Source organism: Aquarana catesbeiana, linkage group LG01 (assembly GCF_042186555.1).
Source record: "Aquarana catesbeiana isolate 2022-GZ linkage group LG01, ASM4218655v1, whole genome shotgun sequence".
Lineage (NCBI taxonomy): Eukaryota > Metazoa > Chordata > Amphibia > Anura > Ranidae > Aquarana > Aquarana catesbeiana.
The window spans coordinates 673,966,975-673,992,100 of NC_133324.1; the positions used below are offsets into that span (position 1 = coordinate 673,966,975).

Genomic DNA, 25,126 nt, shown 5'->3' on the forward strand with positions numbered 1-25,126 from the left:
TTACTTTAAAAACCTGTGCAGTGTTTTTTTATTGACACTTTTTTCCCCAGGTGAATGGGTAGGGGTACGATGTACCCCATACTCATTCACATAGGGTGGGGGGCCGTGATCTGGGGGCCCACTTTTTAAAGGAGGCTCCCGGATTCCGATAAGCCCCCGGCCCGCAGACCCCGACAACCAACGGCCAGGGTTGTCGGGAAGGGGCCCTTGTCCTCATCAACATGGGGACAAGGTGCTTTGGGGTGGGGGGCCGCAGGGCGCCCCCCTTCCCCAAAGCACCCACCCCCCCATGTTGAGGGCATGCGGCCTGGTACGGTTCAGGAGAGGGGGCGCTCGCTCGTCCCCACCCCCTTTCTTGACCGGCCGGGCTGCGTGCTTAGATAAGGGTCTGGTATGGATTGTGGGGGGACCGCCACGCCGTTTTTTCAGCGTAGGGGTTCGCCTTAAAATCGATACCAGACCTAAGGGCTCCTGTGACGGGGCTCGCAAAGGTGTCATTATCGCCGATAAAAGCGGCGAGATTAACTTCCTTTTCTAGTCCCGTCGTACCCCATCACATTCAAAATGAATGGACTTTAGTCCATGTGTGGGCAAGTCTGTTCAAGTCCGCCGTAACTCCGCCGAAAGTCCGTCGGGCCTAGTCTGCCAGAAAGTCCGGTCGCATGTGCGCCAGTCCATTCATTCAGAAAGTCCGTCGGAAAGACCGTCGGACTTTTGATGCTGAAAAGTCCGCTCGTGTGTATGTGGCATAAGAGTGGAAGCTGACCCTAAGACCATAAACTTAAATATTGGTGTGTCTAAACCACTGAGTGGAACAAGAAACCAGGGCACTGTTCTGGGATGCCTCCTGAATGACAAAAAAGGAATTACCTTTTCAGAAAGAAGCAGTGGCTGAGAAACTCAGACAACCCGTGTCACAGCCAGGCAATAGAGAAAGATTTGCTTATGATGAAGCAAATCTAAACTGGACAGAAGAGCAATTTCCTGGTTGAGGTGAAAGGCAAAAACTACCTTAGGAAATATAAATCAAGCACACAATCACTGTTCTCACATTTATCTCAGAGATGTTATCATTTGGAGTTGTATTGCACATGAGGTTGTGGTACCTTTTGCGAATCTAAGCATTATTACACTATTACACTATATAGTTTTTATCTTTTTTTAATACATCTGGAGTTCTAGTTACACAAGGAGGTCCTAAACAGCCTAAAGGAGTTGCGTTTACATGCACTGTTGCTGCACTCGATTGAGCAGCCCTGACTTCTGGTGAGTGGGCTATCTGGCTATTTGGAACGTTTGAAGATTGTACTTCATGAACTTTTATTGATGACCTTTTATATTGATAGAATGGACTTTTCTTGAATTCACAAAATTTTTAGTACTGCAATTTTATTTATTTTATGATCATGAAGGGTTCACAGTATATTGCCCTTATTACTAGCAGCTTTGACACAGGTGTTTAGCGCTGCCTTTTTTTTTTTTTTTCTTATTCTTGCTGGAAGTAGACTACCTAGGTTTGGGCACCATAGTCATCACAGAATCAGAGATGCTCTTGACCCTCAGAACCTGGGCTTCAACAGCCATGTCTTTAAAGTTAGCTAACAAGTAGTAGGGTGGCAAATAGACCCTTCAGACAGAAGATCCGGACAATCTGTGACAAAGCGTATGTCAAGAGTCTTACAAAGTTGCTGTACCACATTCACCTGGAGCAATGAGGATTACTAGCATGCCTTCCACCCAATAGGAGATCCCTGTTCCTGGATGCAAACCTCTCCAGTTTGTCTTTGAACTTAGGGGCTTGTCTGAGGATTTACTAGACCTTGTGGGTGAATGCGTTGCCAAGGGACTCAACATGGAAGTCGAGGGAGTGGAAAAACTAAAAACAACTTTAATAGTCAGAGTGGGAGAAGACTTCACAGTCTGTTTTTTTCTTCTTCCGCTAGGGAAGATAGGTGCTTTTGCCTCTAGTAGTGTCTTTGATGATAGTATCAAGAGCTGGTTTGAAAAGAGTCCCCCAATGGCCATGTGGATCAAACACTTCTTGAGCAAAGGTTTCGAAGTCCAGCACTTTGGCCAAAGTGAACTAAGGATAGGTTCTGACATGATGCACATCAGAGATTAAACCGGAAATTTCCAGAAAAAAGACACAGCTCAAATTCAACTCTACAGCCAGCTGCTGTACACATTTAATTTGCAAGGTATTGAGCTCTTTTCGGTGGATCTCTTTATGACTGGATTCACATTTTATGGGCTGCAGGACTACAAGTTAAAACACACAGGTTGCATGTTGGAGTGCTGCGGTGCAATTCATTCTTGGAACCGCAAAAGTACATACACTTTTTCTGGTGTATTAGGCAGCCCATTAATGCGTAAAAGAATTGCATAGCAATAAGCTTTGTGTTAAGGCACCCCAAAAGTTGTGAACCCAAGGTTAAAGAATTGTGACCAGTCAGACGTGGTTTTGTAGGAAGTGAGCTCAGGGCACCCACCTGCCCACCCCCATGTTTAGAATTGGACATGTTGTCACGTAGCAGTTAAAGAACACATATACTCAGGGTAAAAGGCAAGGCCTCAAGCACTCAAGAAACCTATACAGCAGTTGAGGGTGGAATGGCCAAAGTCACTATAGATGGACAGCAAGAACAGACCGTAGATCGAGAATCTACGTGGCTCTTTGCAACAGGAGCAGCAGCAGGAAGATTCTCCTTAAGGCTGTATGGCAGGAAGGAGAGCATAGAATGCATGCACATGACACTTTACTGAGAGGATCCTGTCAGAGCTCAGTCATACAGTGTTAACACATTCCATGATAAAACCAGTGGAAAAAGTGGAATGATGACACCGTGTGAAAATGCTGTAGCTCCCAGCGTTACCCTAAGTGAGTCTTCTGAGACAAGGCAAGTGCTGAGACAATGCCAATGGCTCTGGGTTAGGAGAGAGATCTACTTTTAATAAAAAAAACCTGAGTCAAGAAAAAGGCTGGAACCCAGTGCCTGAAGATCACTTCCAGGTTATCCCCACAAAATTCAGTCTAGCAGGGGTCCGGATACAGTACTCCAAAAGCGAGGATGAGGACAGCCACATTGTACAGCTTCAATTGGAAAAAAAAAACCTCCGTGGTGGTGCAGAGAAGAATCTTGACTGAGGAGAAAAATCAAAGATGAAAAGCACTAGTAAAAATAATAGGCAAGTACCGTATATACTCGAGTATAAGCCGAGTTTTTCAGTCAAGCACTTTTCTGCAGCAGAGAATGACATTTTCTGAACCAAATTTGGGGCCCCGTATCTCGGGGCTACTTGGTGGTAGGAACCTCAACTTTGGATATGTTGTAGTGCTATTTCCACTGGGTTTGCACACCAAATTCAGGGTTCCTAGCACTGAGTGGCCCCGAGATACTGGGCCCCAAAGTCGGTCAACTGTGTCCATCAGCAGCAATGTCATTTCGGGACCCTTTGGGTTCAGAGACCCCAAATTTTGGCTGCAGCTAGGGGGCATCTAGGAACCCTTAACTACCGAGTTTGAAGTTCGGGGGACCTATGGGTGCAAATGGGCACAGTGAGGCATGCAAATGGGCATTGTTGACCCTCTTTTCCACTTACAGTAGCTGCGCATTTCTCACCCTAGGCTTATACTCGAGTCAATAAGTTTTCCCAGTTTTTTGTGGTAAAATTAGGTGCCTCGGCTTATACTCAAGTATTTATGGTATTTATTGCAAGAAAAAAAATATCCTAGGACACTTGCAAAAACTGAGGCATGCTGGTAGAAGCAGGTGTTATCCTAGACTTAAGAATTTTTTGTTTGCCAGTGTTTAATACTTCTTTAGGTAGCAACATAACTCGGAGGGTAAATACCTATTTTGTCCCTCAATGGATAAAAATGGAGAAAGAAACTCCACTTCCCATTCTGCACCCACTGAGCCCGCAAGAGATAAGCTCTAAGCACTGTAAGTTTCTAGGAGGATATAGGGGTCTAATAAAAAAAAAAAAAAAAAAAAAGTATATTCAGGACCGGTTCACACCACAAAAAACGCACTCCAGATCTATTTTGGATGCTTTTGTGCATGTGCGTTTTTAACCCGTTTTGCTCCATTATTTTATGCATTTCCAGATGTTCCTTTTTTTTTTTTTTTTTTTTTTTTCACTGTACCGGGGTCTGGTGCATTTTTGATGCGTTTTACCGTGTTCCAGTACAGTCCAGGGCAGGAAAAATGCAGCATGTTCTACTTTTTTTTCTGGAACTGGAATGCACTGGATCTGACTGCACTGGTGTGAACTATGCCATTGTAAACCATATAACCCACTTTCCATGCGTTTTTGATGCAGAAAAAAATGCACTGGACTGCATGTGGTGTGAACTGGCCCTCAAACCTATACTGTCCTTTCAAGGGTTCAAATGCTCGCCCCCACCCCCATATTCTTTTGATGCACATACAGTATCACCCATCTTCAAACTCCTTACACATCCTTTTGCACAGTCTGCTACCATACACTTTGTACTCCCCACTGCTGTATATACTGATCATATCCCCTGCACTTTTAAAGGGTTTGTTAACCCTTATAAGACAAACACTGTCATGCCCTCTATTAGAGCCTGGCATAGCACACTGCATTGGTATTTTGTAAAAACGAGCGCTGTAAATATCTATTTAGAGCTATCTTCAGGCCGGTCACATGACTCGTGGCTGCCGTACAGCTCTGATGGATGGATACTACAGGAGGGGCTGTGATCTCCGTCTGACACCAGTCGGGGAGATCACATGGCCGCTAAGCCCCTCCTGCAGTAGTCCTGAAAACTGGCCAAAAGTCACGTGACCGGCCTGAAAAGAGCGCTAACTTGTTATTTACAGCGCTCGTTTTTATAAAAAACGAATGCAGTGTGCTATGCCAGGATATAATAGAGTGGCTGGCAGTGAGCATTTACAAATGTTTAATTTTAATAATAGCGGTAGGGGGCGGAGACGGAGACACACAGACACAAGCTGACAGGCGGGAAGGAGGGGGTGAGGGGGAGAGAAGAGAGCAGAGGGGACAGCTGCGTAAGACGCAGGGACGCACTCTGACCACGGTGGTCAGGGCTCAGTAGCCCCGATTTTCGTGGTCAGTACAGAGAGGGCATAAAGGAAGTGGCAGGTTTAGGGAGGTTTTTTTTTTTTACAGTTTAGAGGGGGGGGGGGGGGGGCAGATTACACAGCACAAGCACTGTGCTGTGTAATCTGCTTTAAGGGACCAGGAAATCAATTTTTTGTTTTTGGGTTGACAAATACTTTAACCTGAACATACTAGACACAGTCTTATCCTCTGAAAATTCTTTCCTGCAAATACTAGCAAATGTAACCCTTGTTCTAATTCTCACCATCATACCCTTCAGATTTCTCTCATGCACAAACTGTCCCATGTTATATCCTCCACACTCCTGTCCTGCAAATATTCCTACCATAATACCCTTTGTGCTCCTCTTATGTACATACTGCCTTCCCTCATATCATCTGCACTCCAATTCTGCCCTCTTAAGCTTTGCTTTCCTCTCCAAACTTCTGTTCTACACATTCTGCCTGTTGTCATACCCTCGGCACTTATCTCCAGCACATTTGCCATAATACTTCCTGAACTCCTCTCCTGCACATATTCCCTACCATCAAAGTCTTTACAATCCTCCCCTATACATACTGCCCACTTAAACACTTATTTTGCATTATTTGTAATATGATCAACTTTACCTCTTCTGGATCCGAGACACTTTTGCTAGAACAGGTAAAATAAGATACTAAAATGACACCAAGCATATAAAACATGGAAAAAACAGATCTATATGTAAAAAAGGTAAGGCTAAAGAAAGTGAATTTTGTAAGGTCCTTGGACATCTTATATTTGTACAGCCCAACTAAAGGTGAATTTTTAAAAACATATCTTTAAAAAGTTGAGTACAGACCTGCTTATCTCCTGTGTCATGGAAAAACAAGTTCTTTCTCCTCATATGAGTCACAGAACCACTAGCTGGAGTAAGAACATTTGTGATCCGCTCCACCCTTGAAACAGCAGCATTCTGGCAGCCAGGTCTGTGCTTCAACAGACCATTCTGCTGTTCCTGGGCTAATTCTGTATCATCCTTCTGGATCTCCTCTATTCTTTCAGGGTGTCTAAAGACACTTTGTGCGCAGAATTCAGTAATCTCTTCACAGTTATTGTTTTGTGAATTTTCCGAAGAAGCATCCTGATATTTTAACCATTTGCTTAGGTGATTACGTGATGGTTCAGGAAAACTTTTAGGTGGTCCCAGTAATGTGGGACCAGTGCCTAAGCATTTGAGAAGATAATCTCCACCTTGACCTTTGTCATCTACAATGGTAGACTGTGTTTCCTTGAATCTGTATGGATTAGTCTTTATTAAGGATCTGTATTGCTTCTGAATTTCAGGAACATCATATTCACCATCCATAGGATCTAAGCTGGGACTAACAACAGTCTCTGGTTGAATTATTTTTGGTACTTGCATCTGAAGCCTGGGCTGTACTTTTGAGATAAAAAAAAAAAAAAAAAAAAAAAAAAGGTAATTTTAGCTACTTTGTATTGCCTTTCATTTCTAACAGTATGTTATCAGCAGTTCAGCACCATAAGATAACATTTTGGAGTATCATTGTGAACTGTTCATACTTGGTAATCTTTGAAAAATACAAATCAGTAAAGGACCAGCAGCCAACAAAAGAATGTGTAGGCAATCGTGGATTGTTCGTTTTGTGTGTTTCACTTCCCAGCTTACTGTTAGTTGTCACCTGACGCTCATAAAAATTACAGAATCTAGATCAGTGTTTCTCAACCTTTTTTCGGTCAGGGCACCCTTTAAAATTTTGCACAACCTCGAGGCACCCCATTCTAAAATGTAAAAAAAACGTAACTTATAGCTTTACATAATGTAGCAACATCCACACACATAGGACACCCAATGTTAGAGGCGATTAATTCTTCCAAAGCAAAAACACACCTTTGCACACTGCTACTGACTATTATTCCAGTGTTTCTCTTCACCCTCAGTTACTCAGCTAATGTGACTCCAGTGCTGATGGACAGGGGACGGCCTACCAAGGATGCTGTGCAGTTGCCCGACATCCTTCTTATCAATTGATGGTGCCATTGGTTGTTAGGACACCAGCACCTAGAAGGTTTTAATGGTACACAATGAAAACCTGTTGCGTTGTGCTAAAAGGCAGGCTTCATCCACCTGCTGGCTTGTGTACAATTTTTGGGCATTTTGCCAAGGGACCCCTGAAGAAACCTGGCACCCTGGTTGAAAAAGATTGATCTAGAGAACTGTGACCTAATGTTTATGGATACCTTTACTTGTCGCTTATTAAAGCAAAGCAAGCAAACAACCAACCAACGGCTACTATGAACAGGTGTCAGTTTACTTGCCCCAGAAAAGACCTACATCTACCACAGAAATATCTAGGATAGTCATGTATATATGTTACTTTAGCATTTGGACTATTTTCTTACTTTGCTGCTTAAGGAAAGCTGACCCATCCATTAACTGTGCTTCTGGGCTCTCCACAGAAATGCATTGCCTTGGTCTCAGAAAAAATTGACGCGTTAGGTTGTCTGACTTTTCTTGTGTTGGTGTTTTAACCTAAAATCATTTACAAGAGAACAACATATACAATGCACGTATATACCAAGGTCTCATGTTCTGTGGCAGTACAGTCAATAATTAACGAATCAAAAAAATGTATTCTACAAAAAATAATCATGCTTCTGGTTTAGCAAGGAAAGAAAAAATACTAGAACAAAAATTTCCATGCATGAAGAGGAACTTTACCCATCTATGGCTGCTGATTTTTAAGAAATGCATACTTAAGTGCTGTCTTCCACAAACTCAATTCTTCACAAGGCTTCTGATTTTCCATGCCGCCATCTTATATTCCAGTGCTAGCTGTTTCTTCCTGCTCACTCACAGCTCCCCCCCCCCCCCCCCCTACTGTGCATGTACGTGATTATGGACTGTAGCCTCCTGGGATCTGTGATGCATATCCCAGGAGGTGGCATGGGCACCTAGGCAAAGAAAGATGAATATAACTGATACGAGTGCTCACCAACCTCAGTGTCTATCCATTGTGAAAACTCCCAGTCACAGTCAGATCCTGGAGTTCCCACAATCCATTGTGGAAGGGAACATTGCACTGAGGAAACTGAGGGTAAAGAGCAATACTATATTTAAAAAAACAATAATCATTATCCATAAAAAGAAAGCTTATCAGCAGATGTTTATTTTATTTATGATATAATTATTACAGTTAAAGATCTGGAGGTAAAGAACAGTGGAACCCGTAATGTAGGTTAAACAGATTCTCAAAAATGGTCCAATAAACCATAAGCTGCATATATCAAAGTATTGCAATGAGTAGTAACAGTAACTCCTTTTTTGTATGAGACAAAAGAGTATAGTAGAGCACCATAGACAGAGATATCTTTAGTTTTGGTTACATTCAGAACTAAACATTAGAAATCTGTAACCAAGTAAGGATCTTTTCTGTTTTCCAAAAGATAAAAAAATAATTCCTAGAAAAAAATGGGGAAAAAAAAAAAAAAGAAAACGCTTAGACTGGGAAGAATATTTGTGGTTGCTTTTGTTTCAGGGGCATGGGTACACTAACAGTTGCCTCTTTAAATGTTTATTGAAAGAGACAAAAGATTCCCTGTTTTATGGCTTGGAAAGGACCATGCACAACCATTCAAGAGTCCGATGAGTATATGCTGCTCATTTTGCAAGCCCAATCAATAAAACACATTGTCTCAATCTGAACAATAGGCAGATTTAAATACACAAGTGAATGCAGCTTTGCAATTATTATTATTATTATTATTATATTATTAAATGTTGTCTTTTTTTTTTAAGTGTTGTGAAGTACCCAAAATTTACTTGGTATCAGCCTCTTGCAGCAGAGGAGGAAGTTCTGCTTGTTTTCACCCTCCAACCCCCCCCCCTCCACATTTTCCACTTTTGTTTTGGGGGGAGGGGGCGGGTACCCCCTCCGTTCCCCTGCAGTCTTCTGGGACACATCACAGGTCCCAGAAGACTATGAGACCATTCGCTAGGCGCAGCGCGACTTGCACATGCGCAGTAGAAAAATGGCCTTGAAGCCACAAGGCTTCACTTCCTGTTTCCCTTACTTCTGGTCTCGGCACCTGCACCCGAAGCCGAATGAACAATCAGCTTGGGTGAGAACATCGCTGGATCCCTGGACAGGTAAGTGTCCTTATATTAGAAGTCAGCAGCTACAGTATTTGTAACTGCTGACTTTTAATTTTTTGGGGGGAGCCTAGAGCTCCTCTTTAATGATAAGTTCATATCTGATGAAATGACAAGTGTCACATATGATTGTAGCTCAAAGTAGGTCTTCTAAATATTTCTTACCATTGTTGAATTACTGTCTTTATTGTGCACTTATTTCACTTATGCCTGTTCCTTGTCCCCACAATGCAGCTTTGGAATAACAAGATAAATGCCTATACTCAAGAAATTCTTGTTTTAGGATTAGACACAATGAGGGAAATTATCAAAACTGGAGCACACAAAATCTGGAGCAGTTGTGCATGGCAACCAGATAGCTTCTACCTTTCATTTTCAAAGCTTAACTAAACAAGCTGAAGATAGAAGCCGATTGCTTGCCATGCACAACTACTCCATACTGTACTAACTTTACACAAAAGAAATGTTTAAAAACGTAATTTCGTATTAACACCTCAGTTTGTATTCATTTTCAATACAACATTAAAGTGGATGTAAACCCTCACATATACCCAGTGAAGTGAACAGCCTCAGATGATACACAGAGATTAAACAAATCTCCCTACATAAGTTTTACATGTATATCTGCTGTCTTCAACTTTCTACACTGTTTAGAAAGTGCACATCGTGTTAGAATTTTCTCTTCCTGTTCCACCACTGGGAGTGGATTCTTGGCATACACTGTGTGACAGCTGATTGGAGGAAAGGCACACACCCCCACTTCACATAGGCAGAGGAAGGAAGAAATGTGTACAGCTGTGCTGTGAATAGATCAGCTCTCTGCTAATCTATTTCTATGTACCATCCCTAAAACAAATTTTAGGCTGGTTGTCGGAGAGCTTGTCAGAAGTTATCATGCTGATAACAGAAGAACCGAGCAGCAGAAAGACACGGGACATAGGGCTTTGGAGAGAGATAACTAAACACTACGGATAGATGTGCAAAACGTGTTTTCATATAAGGGTTAAAGTCATCGTTTTTAGCACACAGAAAACAACTAGAATCTCTGAGGTTGATTTACTAAAGGAAAAACAACTGTGTACTTTGCAAAGTGCAGTTGCACTCTGTAAGTTCAGGTGCCCCAGAGCTTGGTAAATTAGGTAAAGATTCACGTTGCAAAGAGTACCCAATCACGTGCACTTAAAATAAAAAACAGCATTTTTGCTTGCACATGATTGGATGATGGAAGTCAGCTGAGCTTCTGCTCATTTACTAAGCTATAGAGCAACTGCCCTTTACAAGGTGCACAGTTTATTTGCCTTTAGTAAATCAACACCTTTATTTCATTCTCAGTGTACAGAATGGGAGAGTAGAACAAGGAACTGGCTACTTTGTAAAACAAAGTATAAGATTTAACTCTCAAATAAACGGGTCCCAGTTATATTACCATGTCTGTAATGTAATAAAAAACAATGAGACTTTTTACAAACCATATAAAAAATATGTACATAATTTTAGATAAATGGAGTTGAGGACTAAATTACTGGCAGATAGGATTTTCAAGGTACTTCAAGTTTTAAAAAAGGAGTTGTCGCCACCTGGTGGTGGAAAAAAGTATTACCATCACCTACAATACACCAGCAACTCCAATACGTTCTTTAAATTTACTTACAAGAATTGCTTTCAGGAGGTGTCATACTGTGCAACATAGTCTGGGAAGGACCACTGAAATCAAAGCCTTTCTCATCCAATGCAATAATGGGAGAATTCTGGAAATAAATATAGCTTTACTGTAAGTTACTAAAAATGTAACATTGGCAAGAGACATTAGTTTGCAAAGATCACTCAGGCAGCAATATTAAAAAAACAAACAAAAAAAAAAACATGTTATGTGTATAAAACAATGCACAAAAAAAATGTACTTATAAATGTGTCAAATTTCATGTGTCTCCAAACAATTCAACTCTATTAACCACTTCAGCTCTAGAAGGTACCTACCCCCTTCATGACGATATCATTTTTTTTCATACAAATAGAGCTTTCATGGTATTTGATCAACACTGGGTTTTTTATTTTTTACAATAGAAACAAAAACAATATGAAAAAAAAACAATATTTTTTACTTTCTGCTATAAAACATATCCAATAAAAAAAATCAAATCAAATGCCTTCATAAATTTTAATATTTAGTATTCTGCTACATGTTTTTGATTAAAGAAAAATAAGTGTATATTGATTGATTTGGATATACTTTGCATCAACTGCAGGATTTACACATTGGGGTTGATTTACTAAAACTGGACAGTGCAGAATCTGGTGCAGCTCTGCACAGAAACCAATCAGCTTCCAGGTTTTGTTGTCTAAGCTTAATTGAACAAGCGGACGTAAGAAGCTGATTGGTTACCATGCAGAGCTGCACCAGATTTTGCACTCTCCAGTTTTAGTAAATCAACCCCATTGTCTGTATTTGGTCGGTTTGCACCTCAATAGATTTAATTTGTTTAGAGACACATGAAATTTGACACATTTATAAGTTAATTTAATTTTTTTTAGGGCAGCATGTTTATACATAATATTTATTACATTCGCTAAGGCCCCATTCACACCTTATTAGAATCCCAGGCAGAATAACGCGATTTTGCCTGTGATTCCAGAATCGCAGCAAAACGCGAGCCGTATTTTCAGTGCCATTATTTGTTAAATGGTACCTGAAATGTGGTGCGATTTTTCAGCGATTGTCGTGCAACAAAAAGTGCAGAAGCTGTGGCAAAAAAAAAAAAAAAAAAAAAACGCACCATGGAACGTGCCTGGCTCAGTGCCAAAAGTTGGTACATGAGCTTCTTGGGCGTAATTTGGAGCGAAGAGAGGCCCATTCAAAATGAATGGTGCCGCTCCAAAAACTCACCACAAAAATCGCACAAAAAACCTGCAATGCCGCAGCGTCATTCAGGTGTGAATGGGGCCTAAGTGTGCTTGCAGCTTATTATTGTTTGTGGGAAAACATCTAAATTTATATAAAAAAAACTATGCTTAGAAGAATAAAATTAAACATATTGTAAGAAAGATTCACACAAGACAACTCCATTACCTGCAATGACTGACTGAAAAGACAAGCTGATGGTGATAGAAAGTTACTGCTTGAATCAAAGGGTAGACTTTCATGTGGGCTTCTATCTGGAGTGCAGCTCCAATCTAGCACTGAGGCTTCAGGCCTAACCATGACTGCACTACATGCCGATCCTTTCACTTTGTGACCTTGAAACTCAACTGGATGATCTGCCTGATAAGGGTATATGACACAAACATGGGACAATATATGGTTGTAAGGTTTTATATACATTTTTGAAATGTCTAAAATGTCCACTCCACTCAAAAAAATAACTCAGAAGCAGTATTGTTAAAGCACTAGATGGCTGCATACATCTCTGGGGGACTTTATTATGAGATATACAGTGGGGACGGAAAGTATTCAGACCCCCTTAAATTTTTCACTCTTTGTTATATTGCAGCCATTTGCTAAAATTATGTAAGTTCATTTTTTTTCCTCAGTAACCACATTCCACCCGCTATATAGCAAAATGACGGCTGCAAAGTGGTTTCAATAACCTGACTGGGCGTCATATAACGTCCTCAGGATATTAAGCCGATGCGCGCCCCCGGGGGCGTGCATCGCGGCGATCGTTGTTGCGGTGTGTCATTCTGACACACCGCAACTCCGATCTAGGTAAAGAGTCTCTGACGGAGACTCTTTACCACGTGATCAGCCATGTCCAATCACGGCTGATCACGATGTAAATAGGAAGAGCCGGTGATCGGCTTTTCCTCACTCGCGTCTGACAGACACGAGTAGAGGAGAGCCGATCGGCTGCTCTCCTGACAGGAGGGGTCTTGTGCTGTTTGTTTATCAGCACAGCCCCCCCTCGGATCCCACCCAGGACCACCAGGGAAGCCACCCAGGACCACCAGGATGGCCATCCACACTGGACCACCAGGCATGCCCCCTAGACCCCCAGGGAAATACTAATCTGTGCCCAGGCAGCTGCCAATCAATGCCCAGGCAGCTGCCAATCAGTGCCCACTCACAACGCCTACCACTGCCAGTGCCACCAGGGATGCCTATCAGTGGCGCGTATCAGTGCCCATCAGTGCCAGGTATAAGTGCCCATCAGTGCCACCTATCAGTGCCACCCATAAGAACCCATCTTTGCAGCCTTTCAGTACCCATCAGTGATGCCCATCAGTGCCGCATATCAGTTCCCATCGTCAGTGTCCACTCATTGGTGCCACCTCATCGGTGCCGCCTTATGAGTGCCTGTCAGTGCCCATTAGTGAAAGAGAAAACTTATTTACCAAATTTTTTAACAGAAACAAAAGCAAAACTTTTATTTTTTTCACAATTTTCAGTCTTTTTTTATTTGTTTAACAAAAAATAAAAACCGCAGAGGTGATCAAATACCACCAAAAGAAAGCTCTATTTGTGGGAACAAAATGATAAAAATTTAGTTTGGGTACAGTGTTGTATGACCGCACAATTGTCATTCAAACTGCGACAGCACTGAAAGCTGAAAATTGGTCTGGGCAGGAAGGTGTATAAGTGCCCTGTATTGAAGTGGTTAATGTACACACAGCACCCCATATTGACAGAAAAACACAGAATTGTTGACATTTTTGCAGATTTATTAACCACTTGAGCCCCGGACCATTATGCTGCCTAAGGACCAGAGGTCTTTTTCCAATTTGGCACTGCATCACTTTAACTTTTAATTGCGCGGTCATGCAATGCTGTACCCAAACGAAATTTGCGTCCTTTTCTTCCCACAAATAGAGCTTTCTTTTGATGGCATTTGATCACCTCTGCCGTTTTTATTTTTTGCGCTATAAACGGAAAAAGACCGAAAATTTTGAAAAAAAATGATATTTTCTAATTTTTGTTATAAAAAAAATCCAATAAACTCAATTTTAGTCATACATTTAGGCCAAAATTTATTCGGCCACATGTCTTTGGTAAAAAAAAAGTTAATAAGCGTATATTCATTGGTTTGCGCAAAAGTTATAGCGTCTACAAACTAGGGTACATTTTCTGGAATTTACACAGCTTTTAGTTTATGACTGCCTATGTCATTTCATGAGGTGCTAAAATGGCAGGGCAGTACAAAACCCCCCCAAATGACCCCATTTTGGAAAGTAGACACCCCAAGGAAATTGCTGAGAGGCATGTTGAACCCATTGAATATTTATTTTTTTTGTCCCAAGTGATTGAATAATGACAAAAAAAAAAAAAAAAAAAAATATTTACAAAAAGTTGTCACTAAATGATATATTGCTCACACAGGCCATGGGCCTATGTGGAATTGCACCCCAAAATACATTCAGCTGCTTCTCCTGAGTATGGGGATACCACATGTGTGGGACTTTTTGGGAGCCTAGCCGCGTACGGGGCCCCGAAAACCAATCACCGCCTTCAGGATTTCTAAGGGCATAAATTTTTGATTTCATTCCTCACTACCTATCACAGTTTTGAAGGCCATAAAATGCCCAGATGGCACAAAACCCCCCCAAATGACCCCATTTTGGAAAGTAGACACCCCAAGCTATTTGCTGAGAGGCATGTTGAGTCCATGGAATACTTTCTTTTTTGACACAAGTTGCGGGAAAGTGACAATTTTTTTTTTTTTTGCACAAAGTTGTCACTAAATGATATATTTCTCACACAGGACATGGGCATATGTGGAATTGCACCCCAAAATACATTTAGCTGCTTCTCCTGAGTATGGGGATACCACATGTGTGGGACTTTTTGGGAGCCTAGCCGCATACGGGGCCCCGAAAACCAAGCACCGCCTTCAGGATTTCTAAGGGCGTAATGTTGTGATTTGACTCCTCACTACCTATCACAGTTTTGAAGGCCATAAAATGCCAAGATGGCACAAAACCCCCCCAAATGACCCCATTTTGGAAAGTAGACACCCCAAACTATTTGCTGAGAGGCATGTTGAGTCCATGGAATATTTTATATTTTGACACAAGTTGCGGGAAAGTAACACTTTTTTTTTTTTTTTTTTTTTTTTGCACAAAGTTGTCACTAAATGATATATTGCTCAAACATGCCATGGGCATATGTGGAATTACACCCCAAAATACATTCTGCTGCTTCTCCTGAGTATGGGGATACCACATGTTTAGGACTTTTTGGGAGCCTAGCCGCGTACGGGGCCCCGAAAACCAAGCACCGCCTTCAGGATTTCTAAGGGCATAAATTTTTGATTTCACTCCTCACTTCTTATCACAGTTTTGAAGGCCATAAAATGCCGAGATGGCACAAAACCCCCCCAAATGACCCCATTTTGGAAAGTAGACACCCCAAGGTAATTGCTGAGAGGCATGTTGAGTCCATGGAATATTTTATTTTTTGACACAAGTTGCGGGAAAGTGACAATTTTTTTTTTTTTTGCACAAAGTTGTCACTAAATGATATATTTCTCACACAGGCCATGGGCATATGTGGAATTGCACCCCAAAATACATTTAGCTGCTTCTCCTGAGTATGGGGATACCACATGTGTGGGACTTTTTGGGAGCCTAGCCGCATACGGGGCCCCGAAAACCAAGCACCGCCTTCAGGATTTCTAAGGGCGTAATGTTGTGATTTGACTCCTCACTACCTATCACAGTTTTGAAGGCCATAAAATGCCAAGATGGCACAAAACCCCCACAAATGACCCCATTTTGGAAAGTAGACACCCCAAACTATTTGCTGAGAGGCATGTTGAGTCCATGGAATATTTTATATTTTGACACAAGTTGCGGGAAAGTAACACTTTTTTTTTTTTTTTTTTTTGCACAAAGTTGTCACTAAATGATATATTGCTCAAACATGCCATGGGCATATGTGGAATTACACCCCAAAATACATTCTGCTGCTTCTCCTGAGTATGGGGATACCACATGTTTAGGACTTTTTGGGAGCCTAGCCGCATACGGGGCCCCGAAAACCAAGTACCGCCTTCAGGATTTCTAAGGGCATAAATTTTTGATTTCACTCCTCACTTCCTATAACAGTTTTGAAGGCCATAAAATGCCAAGATGGCACAAAACCCCCCCAAATGACCCCATTTTGGAAAGTAGACACCCCAAGCTATTTGCTGAGAGGCATGGTGAGTATTTTGCAGCTCTCATTTGTTTTTGAAAATGAAGAAAGACAAAAAAAATGTATTTTTTTTTTCTTTTTTCAATTTTCGAAAGTTTGTGACAAAAAGTGAGGTCTGCAAAATACTCACTATACCTCTCAGCAAATAGCTTGGGGTGTCTATTTTCCAAAATGGGGTCATTTGGGGGGGGGTTGTGCTATCTGGGCATTCCATGGCCTCCGAAACTGTGCTAGGCAGTGAAGAGTGAAATCAAAAATTTACGCCCTTAGAAAGCCTGAAGGCGGGGCTTGTTTTTCGGGGTCCCGTGCGCGGCTAGGCTCCCAAAAAGTCCCACACATGTGGTATCCCCATACTCAGGAGAAGCAACAGAATGTATTTTGGGGTGTAATTTCACATATTCCCATGGCATGTTTGAGCAATATATCATTTAGTGACATCTTTGTGCAAAAAAAAAAAAAAAAAAAGATTTGTCTCTTTCCCGCAGCTTGTGTCACAATATAAAATATTCCATGGACTCGACATGCCTCTCAGCAAATAGCTTGGGGTGTCTACTTTCCAAAATGGGGTCATTTGGGGGGGGTTTGAACTGTCCTGGCATTTTATGCACAACATTTAGAAGCTTATGTCACACATCACCCACTCTTCTAACCACTTGAAGACAAAGCCCTTTCTGACACTTTTTGATTACATGAAACAATAATTTTTTTTTGCAAGAAAATTACTTTGAACCCCCAAACATTATATATATTTTTTAAAGCAAATGCCCTACAGATTAAAATGGTGGGTGTTTCATATTTTTTTTTCACACAGTATTTGCGCAGCGATTTTTCAAACGCATTTTTTGGGGAAAAAACACACTTTTTTAAATTTTAATGCACTAAAACACACTATATTGCCCAAATGTTTGATGAAATAAAAAAGATGATCTTAGGCCGAGTACATGGATACCAAACATGACATGCTTTAAAATTGCGCACAAACGCGCAGCGGCGACAAAATAAATACATTTTTAAAAGCCTTTAAAAGCCTTTACAGGTTACCACTTTAGATTTACAGAGGAGGTCTACTGCTAAAATTACTGCCCTCGTTCTGTCCTTCGCGGTGATACCTCACATGCATGGTGCAATTGCTGTTTACATTTGACGCCAGACCGACGCTTGCGTTCGCCTTTGCGCGAGAGCAGGGGGGGACAGGGGTGCTTTTTTTTTTTTTTTTTTTTTCTTTATTATTTTTTTGCTTTTTTATCTTATTTTTAAACTGTTCCTTTCATTTTTATTTTTTTTTAATTAATTTTATTGTTATCTCAGGGAATGTAAATATCCCCTATGATAGCAATAGGTAGTGACAGGTACTCTTCTTTTAAAAAATTGGGCTCTATTAGACCCTAGATCTCTCCTCTGCCCTCAAAGCATCTGATCACACCAAGATCGGTGTGATAAAATGCTTTCCCAATTTCCCAATCGCGCTGTTTACATTCGGCGAAATCTAAGTCATGAAATGCTCGTAGCTTCCGGTTTCTTAGGCCATAGAGATGTTTGGAGCCATTCTGGTCTCTGATCAGCTCTATGGTCAGCTGGCTGAATGACCGGCTGCATTTTCAGGTTCCCTGTTGGGACAGGAAAGCCAGAGAAAAACATGGAAGACGGTGGGGGAGGGGGGGGCATTCCCTCCCACTGCTTGCAAAAGCAGTCTAGAGGCTAATTAGCCGCTAGGATTGCTTTTACATGAAAGCCGACCGCTGGCTGAAAAGAATGATACCAAGATGATACCTAAACCTGCAGGCATCATTCTGGTATAACCACTCAAAGTCCAGCAACATACCAGTACGTTGCTGGTCCTTGTTAGGCATATATTGTAAACTTTTTTTTCATGCAGCCTGTGGGCTGAACGAAAAAAAGATATTGATCGGTGGGTATGCCCACCATTAGAATACCTCCCTTCATCCACCCACTTCTAATGATGGGCATACATGCACCATTTATATATGCCGAAGCATGGGGGCATCCTCCCGCAAAAGGCAGGAGCAAATTGCTCCTCCACCCACTGCTGCCCCCACGCTTCGGCATATATGCTGAAGTATGTAACTGTGGTGGTGAAATCACCTCCGACAGCGCTGGAGTCACGGCTTTATATATCGTGGGAGCAAACGCTGTTGCTGTCAAGATAAATAAATCCGCGCTGCAACTGAATGGCGTACCTGCTAAGCAAATGATGGTTAACAATAAAACAAAGTAACATTACAGTATAACAGTAAGACTTACCATACCTGCAAAGCAAATACAAAAAAAAAAATAGTAAAAAATAAAACATTTAACGCAACCTGTGCCTAAAATATATATATGCCGAAGCATGGGGGCATCCTCCCGCAAAAGGCAGGAGCAAATTGCTCCTCCACCCACTGCTGCCCCCACGCTTCGGCATATATGCTGAAGTATGTAACTGTGGTGGTGAAATCACCTCCGACAGCGCTGGAGTCACGGCTTTATATATCGTGGGAGCAAACGCTGTTGCTGTCAAGATAAATAAATCCGCGCTGCAACTGAATGGCGTACCTGCTAAGCAAATGATGGTTAACAATAAAACAAAGTAACATTACAGTATAACAGTAAGACTTACCATACCTGCAAAGCAAATACAAAAAAAAAACATAGTAAAAAATAAAACATTTAACGCAACCTGTGCCTAAAATATATATATATGCCGAAGCATGGGGGCATCCTCCCACAAAAGGCAGGAGCAAATTGCTCCTCCACCCACTGCTGCCCCCACGCTTCGGCATATATGCTGAAGTATGTAACTGTGGTGGTGAAATCACCTCCGACAGCGCTGGAGTCACGGCTTTAGATATCGTGGGAGCAAACGCTGTTGCTGTCAAGATAAATAAATCCGCGCTGCAACTGAATGGTGTACCTGAAAACAATAAAATGGTTACCAACAAAACAAAGTAAACGGTAAAGTATGAAAAATCTGAAAAGGAAACATGGTAAAACATAATAACAATAAAACATTGCAGAATAGAATAGAGTAAAAAAGAGAAGAACAATAGAGAGAGAATAGAGAGAGAGAGAACAATAAAACAACAACTATTTTTGGTTTTTTTATTTTATATTTTTTTTTGTTTTTATTTTTTTTAATTTTTTTTTAATTTTTTTTTTACACTTTTTTTTAGTAACTTTTAACTTTTGTAACTCGTTCCAGGTTTGGGTCTCTCAAAATGCAATGGCATCTTGGGAGACCCTGTGTTAGTGTGCCTAGTCTGTGCAGTGCTGAACCCTACGCTAATACTCAACTAATGTATGGTAGCGTTCAAAGCATTCACCCATGCAAAGACCAGGATTGCCAGGACAGGAGGGACAATAAGACCGGGTGTCACGCCTAAATCCGCGCTTGCTACAGACACGACATCTTTTTTGGGGGGCTCGTTGGGTAGGGGTACTCGGGATGGCATAAAGAAAATGCCGCTCATGCAGCCGGCTTACTGCATTTGGTTGGGGAAGGTGAGGTAGAGCACCGTCTGGAAACAGAAGGGCTCTGACGATCTCTTCCTGGAATTTAAGGAAGGATCCAGTCTGTCCTGAAGCTCTGTATAGCACATGAGCATTCAGCAAAGCCAATTGAAATAAGTATACAGACACTTTTTTGTACCAGCGTCTGGCCTTACGGGCAACTAAGTACGGCGCCAACAACTGGTCGTTGAGGTCCACCCCTCCCATATTAAGGTTGTATTCGTGGACACAGAGGGGTTTCTCCACAACACCAGTCACCGTAGAAATTTGGGTCGTCGTGTCTGCATGAAGGGAGGTGAGAACGAAAACATTCTTCTTATCCCTCCACTTCATAGCGAGCAAATTATTATACTTCAAGCAGGCTCTCTCCCCCAGCCTAAGACGGGAATCTACAAGCCGCTGGGGAAAGCCCCGGCGATTAGGTCGCACGGTGCCACATGCTCCAATCTGATGATCAAACAAGTGACTAAAAAGTGGCACGCTCGTATAATAATTGTCCACGTACAAGTGGTACCACTTTCCGAATAAGGGTGACACCAAGTCCCACACTATCTTGCCAGCGCTTCCTATGTAGTCAGGGCAGTTTGTCGGCTCTACGTGACTATCTTTGCCCTCGTAAACCATAAATCTACATGTATAGCCTGTGGCCCTGTCACAGAGCTTATACATCTTGACCCCGTATCTGGCACGCTTGCTGGGAAGGTACTGTTTGAATGACAAGCGGCCAGAAAACTTAATCAGGGACTCATCAACGCAGACAACTTGATGGGGGGTAAACAAGTCTGCAAAACGTTGGTTGAAGTGGTTTACGAGGGGCCGAATTTTGTAGAGCCGATCGTATGCAGGGTCTCCACGAGGACGACAGAGTTCATTGTCGTTGAAGTGCATGAACCGCAAAATCTGCTCGTATCGTGCCCTGGCCATGGAAGCAGAGAACAAGGGTGAATGGTAAATTGGGTCAGTGGACCAATATGACCGCAACTTACTCTTTTTATTCAACCCCATGAGGAGGGAAAGGCCCAGAAAGGTCTTAAATTCGGAGACCGTAATTGGTCTCCAATCTCCGGCAAGGGAGGACTGGGGATTAGCGGCGATGTGTTGACCAGCGTATAAATTGCTTTGGTCCACAATAGATCTATAGAGATCTTCGGTGAAAAACAGTGAATAAAAATCCAGTGGCGTAAAGTCAACTGTTTCCACCTGAATTCTGGGTTGGCCAGTGAAAGGGGGAAGTACGGGTGCTGCAGAAGTGGAAGGTTCCCAATTCGGATTGGCCAATGCAGCAGGAAGGGCACTATGGGCACGACGGGCCTGTCTTTGTCTTCTTGGTGGCAGCGGGACACTACTAGTGCTTGCCACCTCGCCAGCTTGAACTGCACTTATGGGACTCGCCACGTCACCACGTGATACTGCAGTGCTGGATGTACGACCAGGGTGTACTAGGCCGCTGGTGCTTGCCAGTTCACCAGAAGGAATAGCGGCGCTAGTACTTCTCTGCTCCATACGAGAGCCCTGCGGTTCTTGCACTTCAAGGACAGAAGAAGAAGAATGGGGTCTGGTACGCCTGACTCTAGCAGGGACCACAACTCTGTCGTCAGAGCTATCTGTCATGGAGCCGCTGTCCTCTACAGGTTCGTATTCTGAGCCTGAACTTGACAGATGAGTGACTTCCTCTTCACTATCTGTCATACTCAGAAACGTGTAGGCCTCTTCACTAGTGTACCTTCGATTTGCCATTTTGGCCTCTAAATTTAGGGGTACACTAGTGAGACTCACAGGCAAAAAAGCTCCTGACTGTTGGCGACTGTATAAAAACGCTACCAAAAAACTGTTAGCGATCGCAGGGATCAGGCCTGACTCTGCGAACGCTGCAGTTATGTGTGCTTAGTGTTTTGTAAGTGTCAGTTATCGATCGATACTGCACTTGGGTGGGCTGGGCAGGGCTGGGCCGAGGAGCAAAACGCAGGTGCTAGCAGGTATCTGGGCTGATCCCGCTAACACTGCGTTTCAGGGAACCCTAAACTGCTGGGGAGTATAGATCTGATCGGATCAGATATCGATCCGTTCAGATACTATAGCACTAAGGGAGGTGTATGCTGCGTGCGTGGGTTTTAGCGGTACTGGCGCTAACCTGACGCTGCCTGGGGCGACGCAGACCTTATCTGATCCTAAAAACTTAACTTCTATCACCGCCGGGCAATTAGGGGGTTAAACCTTTATAGGGTAATAAACGGCGGGTGCCCTAAAACTATAATAAACTATAATAAACTGTAATAAACTGTAATAAACTACAAAAAACAAACTAGCTAACCAGCGTCACCCGTAACAGTTATACGGTGATAGCTGGTGAAAGGGTTAACTAGGGGGCAATCAGGGGGTTAAAACCTTTAGCAGGTAGTATATGGGGGTCCCTGTCGCTATAAAACACTGACAGCGAACCTATATACTTACCTCCCTAACTAGCGTCACCTGTGTCACTAATACAGCGATCAGAAAAACGATCGCTTAGCGACACTGGTGACGGGGGGTAATCAAGGGGTTAACTTTTATTAGGGGGGGTTAGGGGGGTACCCTGGACCTAAGGGGGGGTACCCTAGACCTAAAGGGGGCTAACCTAACTGCCCTAACACTTCTAACTGACACAAACTGACACCAATGCAAAAAAAAAAAAAAATGCTATTGGTGTCAGAGTGACAGGGGGTACAGGGGGGTGATCGGGGGGTGATGGGGGGTGACAAGTGTGCCTGGCGTGTTCTACTGAATGTGTAGTGTTGTGCAGACTTACTTGGATGTCTTCTCTCCTCAGCGTCGGATCAAAAAGACCGACTCGAGGCGAGATTACATCACTTCCTTTCCCTCTGTTTACATTACAGAGGGAAAGGAAGCATTTTCATTCGCCGGGAGCGATCGGGAGGGGGTGGCCAACAATGGATGGCCGCCCCCTCACCTCTCATCGCCCGGGAACAAATGGCGACCGCCTCGGGCACCGGGGGGGGGACCGATCGGACCCCCCACCCGCGGAAGGCAAATCACGTACATGTACGTGATTTTGCCTATCCGTGCCACCTTGCCGACGTACATCGGCGTGAGGCGGTCGTCAAGTGGTTAAAAAAGAAAAACTGAAATATCACACGGTCCTAAGTATTCAAACCCTTTACTGTGACACTCATATATTTAACTCAGGTGCTGTCCATTTCTTCTGATCATCCTTGAGATGGATCTACACCTTCATTTGAGTCCAGCTGTGTTTGATTATACTGATTGGACTTGATTAGGAAAGCCCCACACCTGTCTATATAAGACCTTACAGATCACAGTGCATGTCAGAGCAAACCAGAATCATGAGGTCAAAGAAGCTGCCTGAAGAGCTCAGAGACAGAATTGTGGCAAGGCATCTGGCCAAGGTTACAAAAAAATTTCTGCTGCACTTAAGGTTCCTAAGAGCACAGCGGCCTCCATAATCCTTAAATGGAAGACATTTGGGATGACCAGAACCCTTCCTAGAACTGACGGTCCGGCCAAACTGAGCTATCGGGGGAGAAGAGCCTTGGTGAGGGAGGTAAAGAAGAACCCAAAGATCCCTGTGGCTGAGCTCCAGAGATGCAGTCAGGAGATGGGAGAAATTTGTAGAAAGTCAACCATCACTGCAGCCCTCCACCAGTCGGGGCTTTATGGCAGAGTGGCCCGACGGAAGCCTCTCCTCAGTGCAAGACACATGAAAGCCCGCATGGAGTTGGCTAAAAAACACCTGAAGGACTCCAAGATGGTGAGAAATAAGATTCTCTGGTCTGATGAGACCAAGATAGAACTTTTTGGCCTTCATTCTAAGCGGTATGTGTGGAGAAAACCAGGCACTGCTCATTCACCTGTCCAATACAGTCCCAACAGTGAAGCATGGTGGTGGCAGCATCATGCTGTGGGGGTGTTTTTCAGCTACAGGGACAGGACGACTGGTTGCAATCGAGGGAAAGATGAATGCGGCCAAGTATAGGGATATCCTGGACGAAAACCTTCTCCAGAGTGCTCAGGACCTCAGACTGGGCCAAAGGTCTACCTTCCAACAAGACAATGACCCTAAGCACACAACTAAAATAACAAAGAAGTGGCTTCACAACAACTTTGTGACTGTTCTTGAATAGCCCAGCCAGAGCCCTGACTTAAACCCAAGTGAGCATCTCTGGAGAGACCTAAAAATGGCTGTACACCAACGTTTACCATCTAACCTGACAGAACTGGAGAGGATCTGCAAGGAGGAATGGCAGAGGATCCCCAAATCCAGGTGTAAAAAACTTGTTGCATCTTTCCCAAAAAGCCTCATGGCTGTATTAGATCAAAAGGGTGCTTCTACTAAATACTGAGCAAAGGGTCTAAATACTTAGGACCATGTGATATTTCAGTTTTTCTTTTTTAATAAATCTGCAAAAATGTCAACAATTCTGTGTTTTTCTGTCAATATGGGGTGCTGTGTGTACATTAATGAGGAAAAAAATGAACTTAATTGATTTTAGCAAATGGCTGCAATATAACAGAGTGAAAAATTTAAGGGGGTCTGAATACTTTCCGTCCCCACTGTAAGTGCTTGAGTTCCTGGGTCTACACAAAGTCACAATCTCCTTATTGGATGTTTTATTCATGTTACTTGATTGAGTATGCAATAGGAAGTACTGAAACGTGCAAAGGTAGGCAGGAGCACCTAATGTTCTAAAATAAACAGAAGCAGATAAATGGCAGGGTGACCTCACTATCATAGTACTCAAGATATATTTAAAAAAAAAAAAAAAAAAAAAAACACAGGGACTGACACGCTCTCATGCCCCGTAAACACGATCCGCAAATCGGATTGTCTGACTTTTTTCGCTTACTAGTGGCAAGTAGAGATTGAATAGGTTACTAAAGTCACAAAAATTCTCGTACGACAGAAAAAACAAAAACAAAAAAAAAAAAACGGCAGTCATGTCATGTATTGTAGTGTATTTGTATAATATTTTCGGACGACAACTGTACTGACTAAACGACAATCGTACGATTTGGTATCGTACAAGGAAAATTTTCGGGCTTGTCCAATCGAATAATATCGGATGAACTGTCGTGATCGGCTCTCGAAAGCTCTGTACTAACGATCCGATTATCGTACAAATGCGTCAAAAGCGGTATTTTTCGTCAGATTTTCGGATCGTGTGTACGGGCCAATAGGCTCCACATAACTTAAAGCGGAGTTCCACCCAAAAATGGAACGTCCGCTTTAAGTGTTG

The 25,126-nt window shown here is 42.7% G+C and overlaps 1 protein-coding gene across 1 annotated transcript in view; it reads right to left on the reverse strand.

Moving 5' to 3' along the window:
* Positions 1-25,126, reverse strand: part of ZGRF1 (zinc finger GRF-type containing 1) — a 263,034-nt gene that overhangs the window by 186,074 nt on the left and 51,834 nt on the right. The window contains exons 9-12 of the mRNA XM_073602703.1: positions 10,893-10,989; positions 8,089-8,180; positions 7,492-7,621; positions 5,930-6,510 (exon numbers count right to left, since the gene is read on the reverse strand). Of these exons, the coding sequence (XP_073458804.1) occupies positions 5,930-6,510; positions 7,492-7,621; positions 8,089-8,180; positions 10,893-10,989 (900 nt within the window). The remainder of the gene's footprint in view (positions 1-5,929; positions 6,511-7,491; positions 7,622-8,088; positions 8,181-10,892; positions 10,990-25,126) is intronic.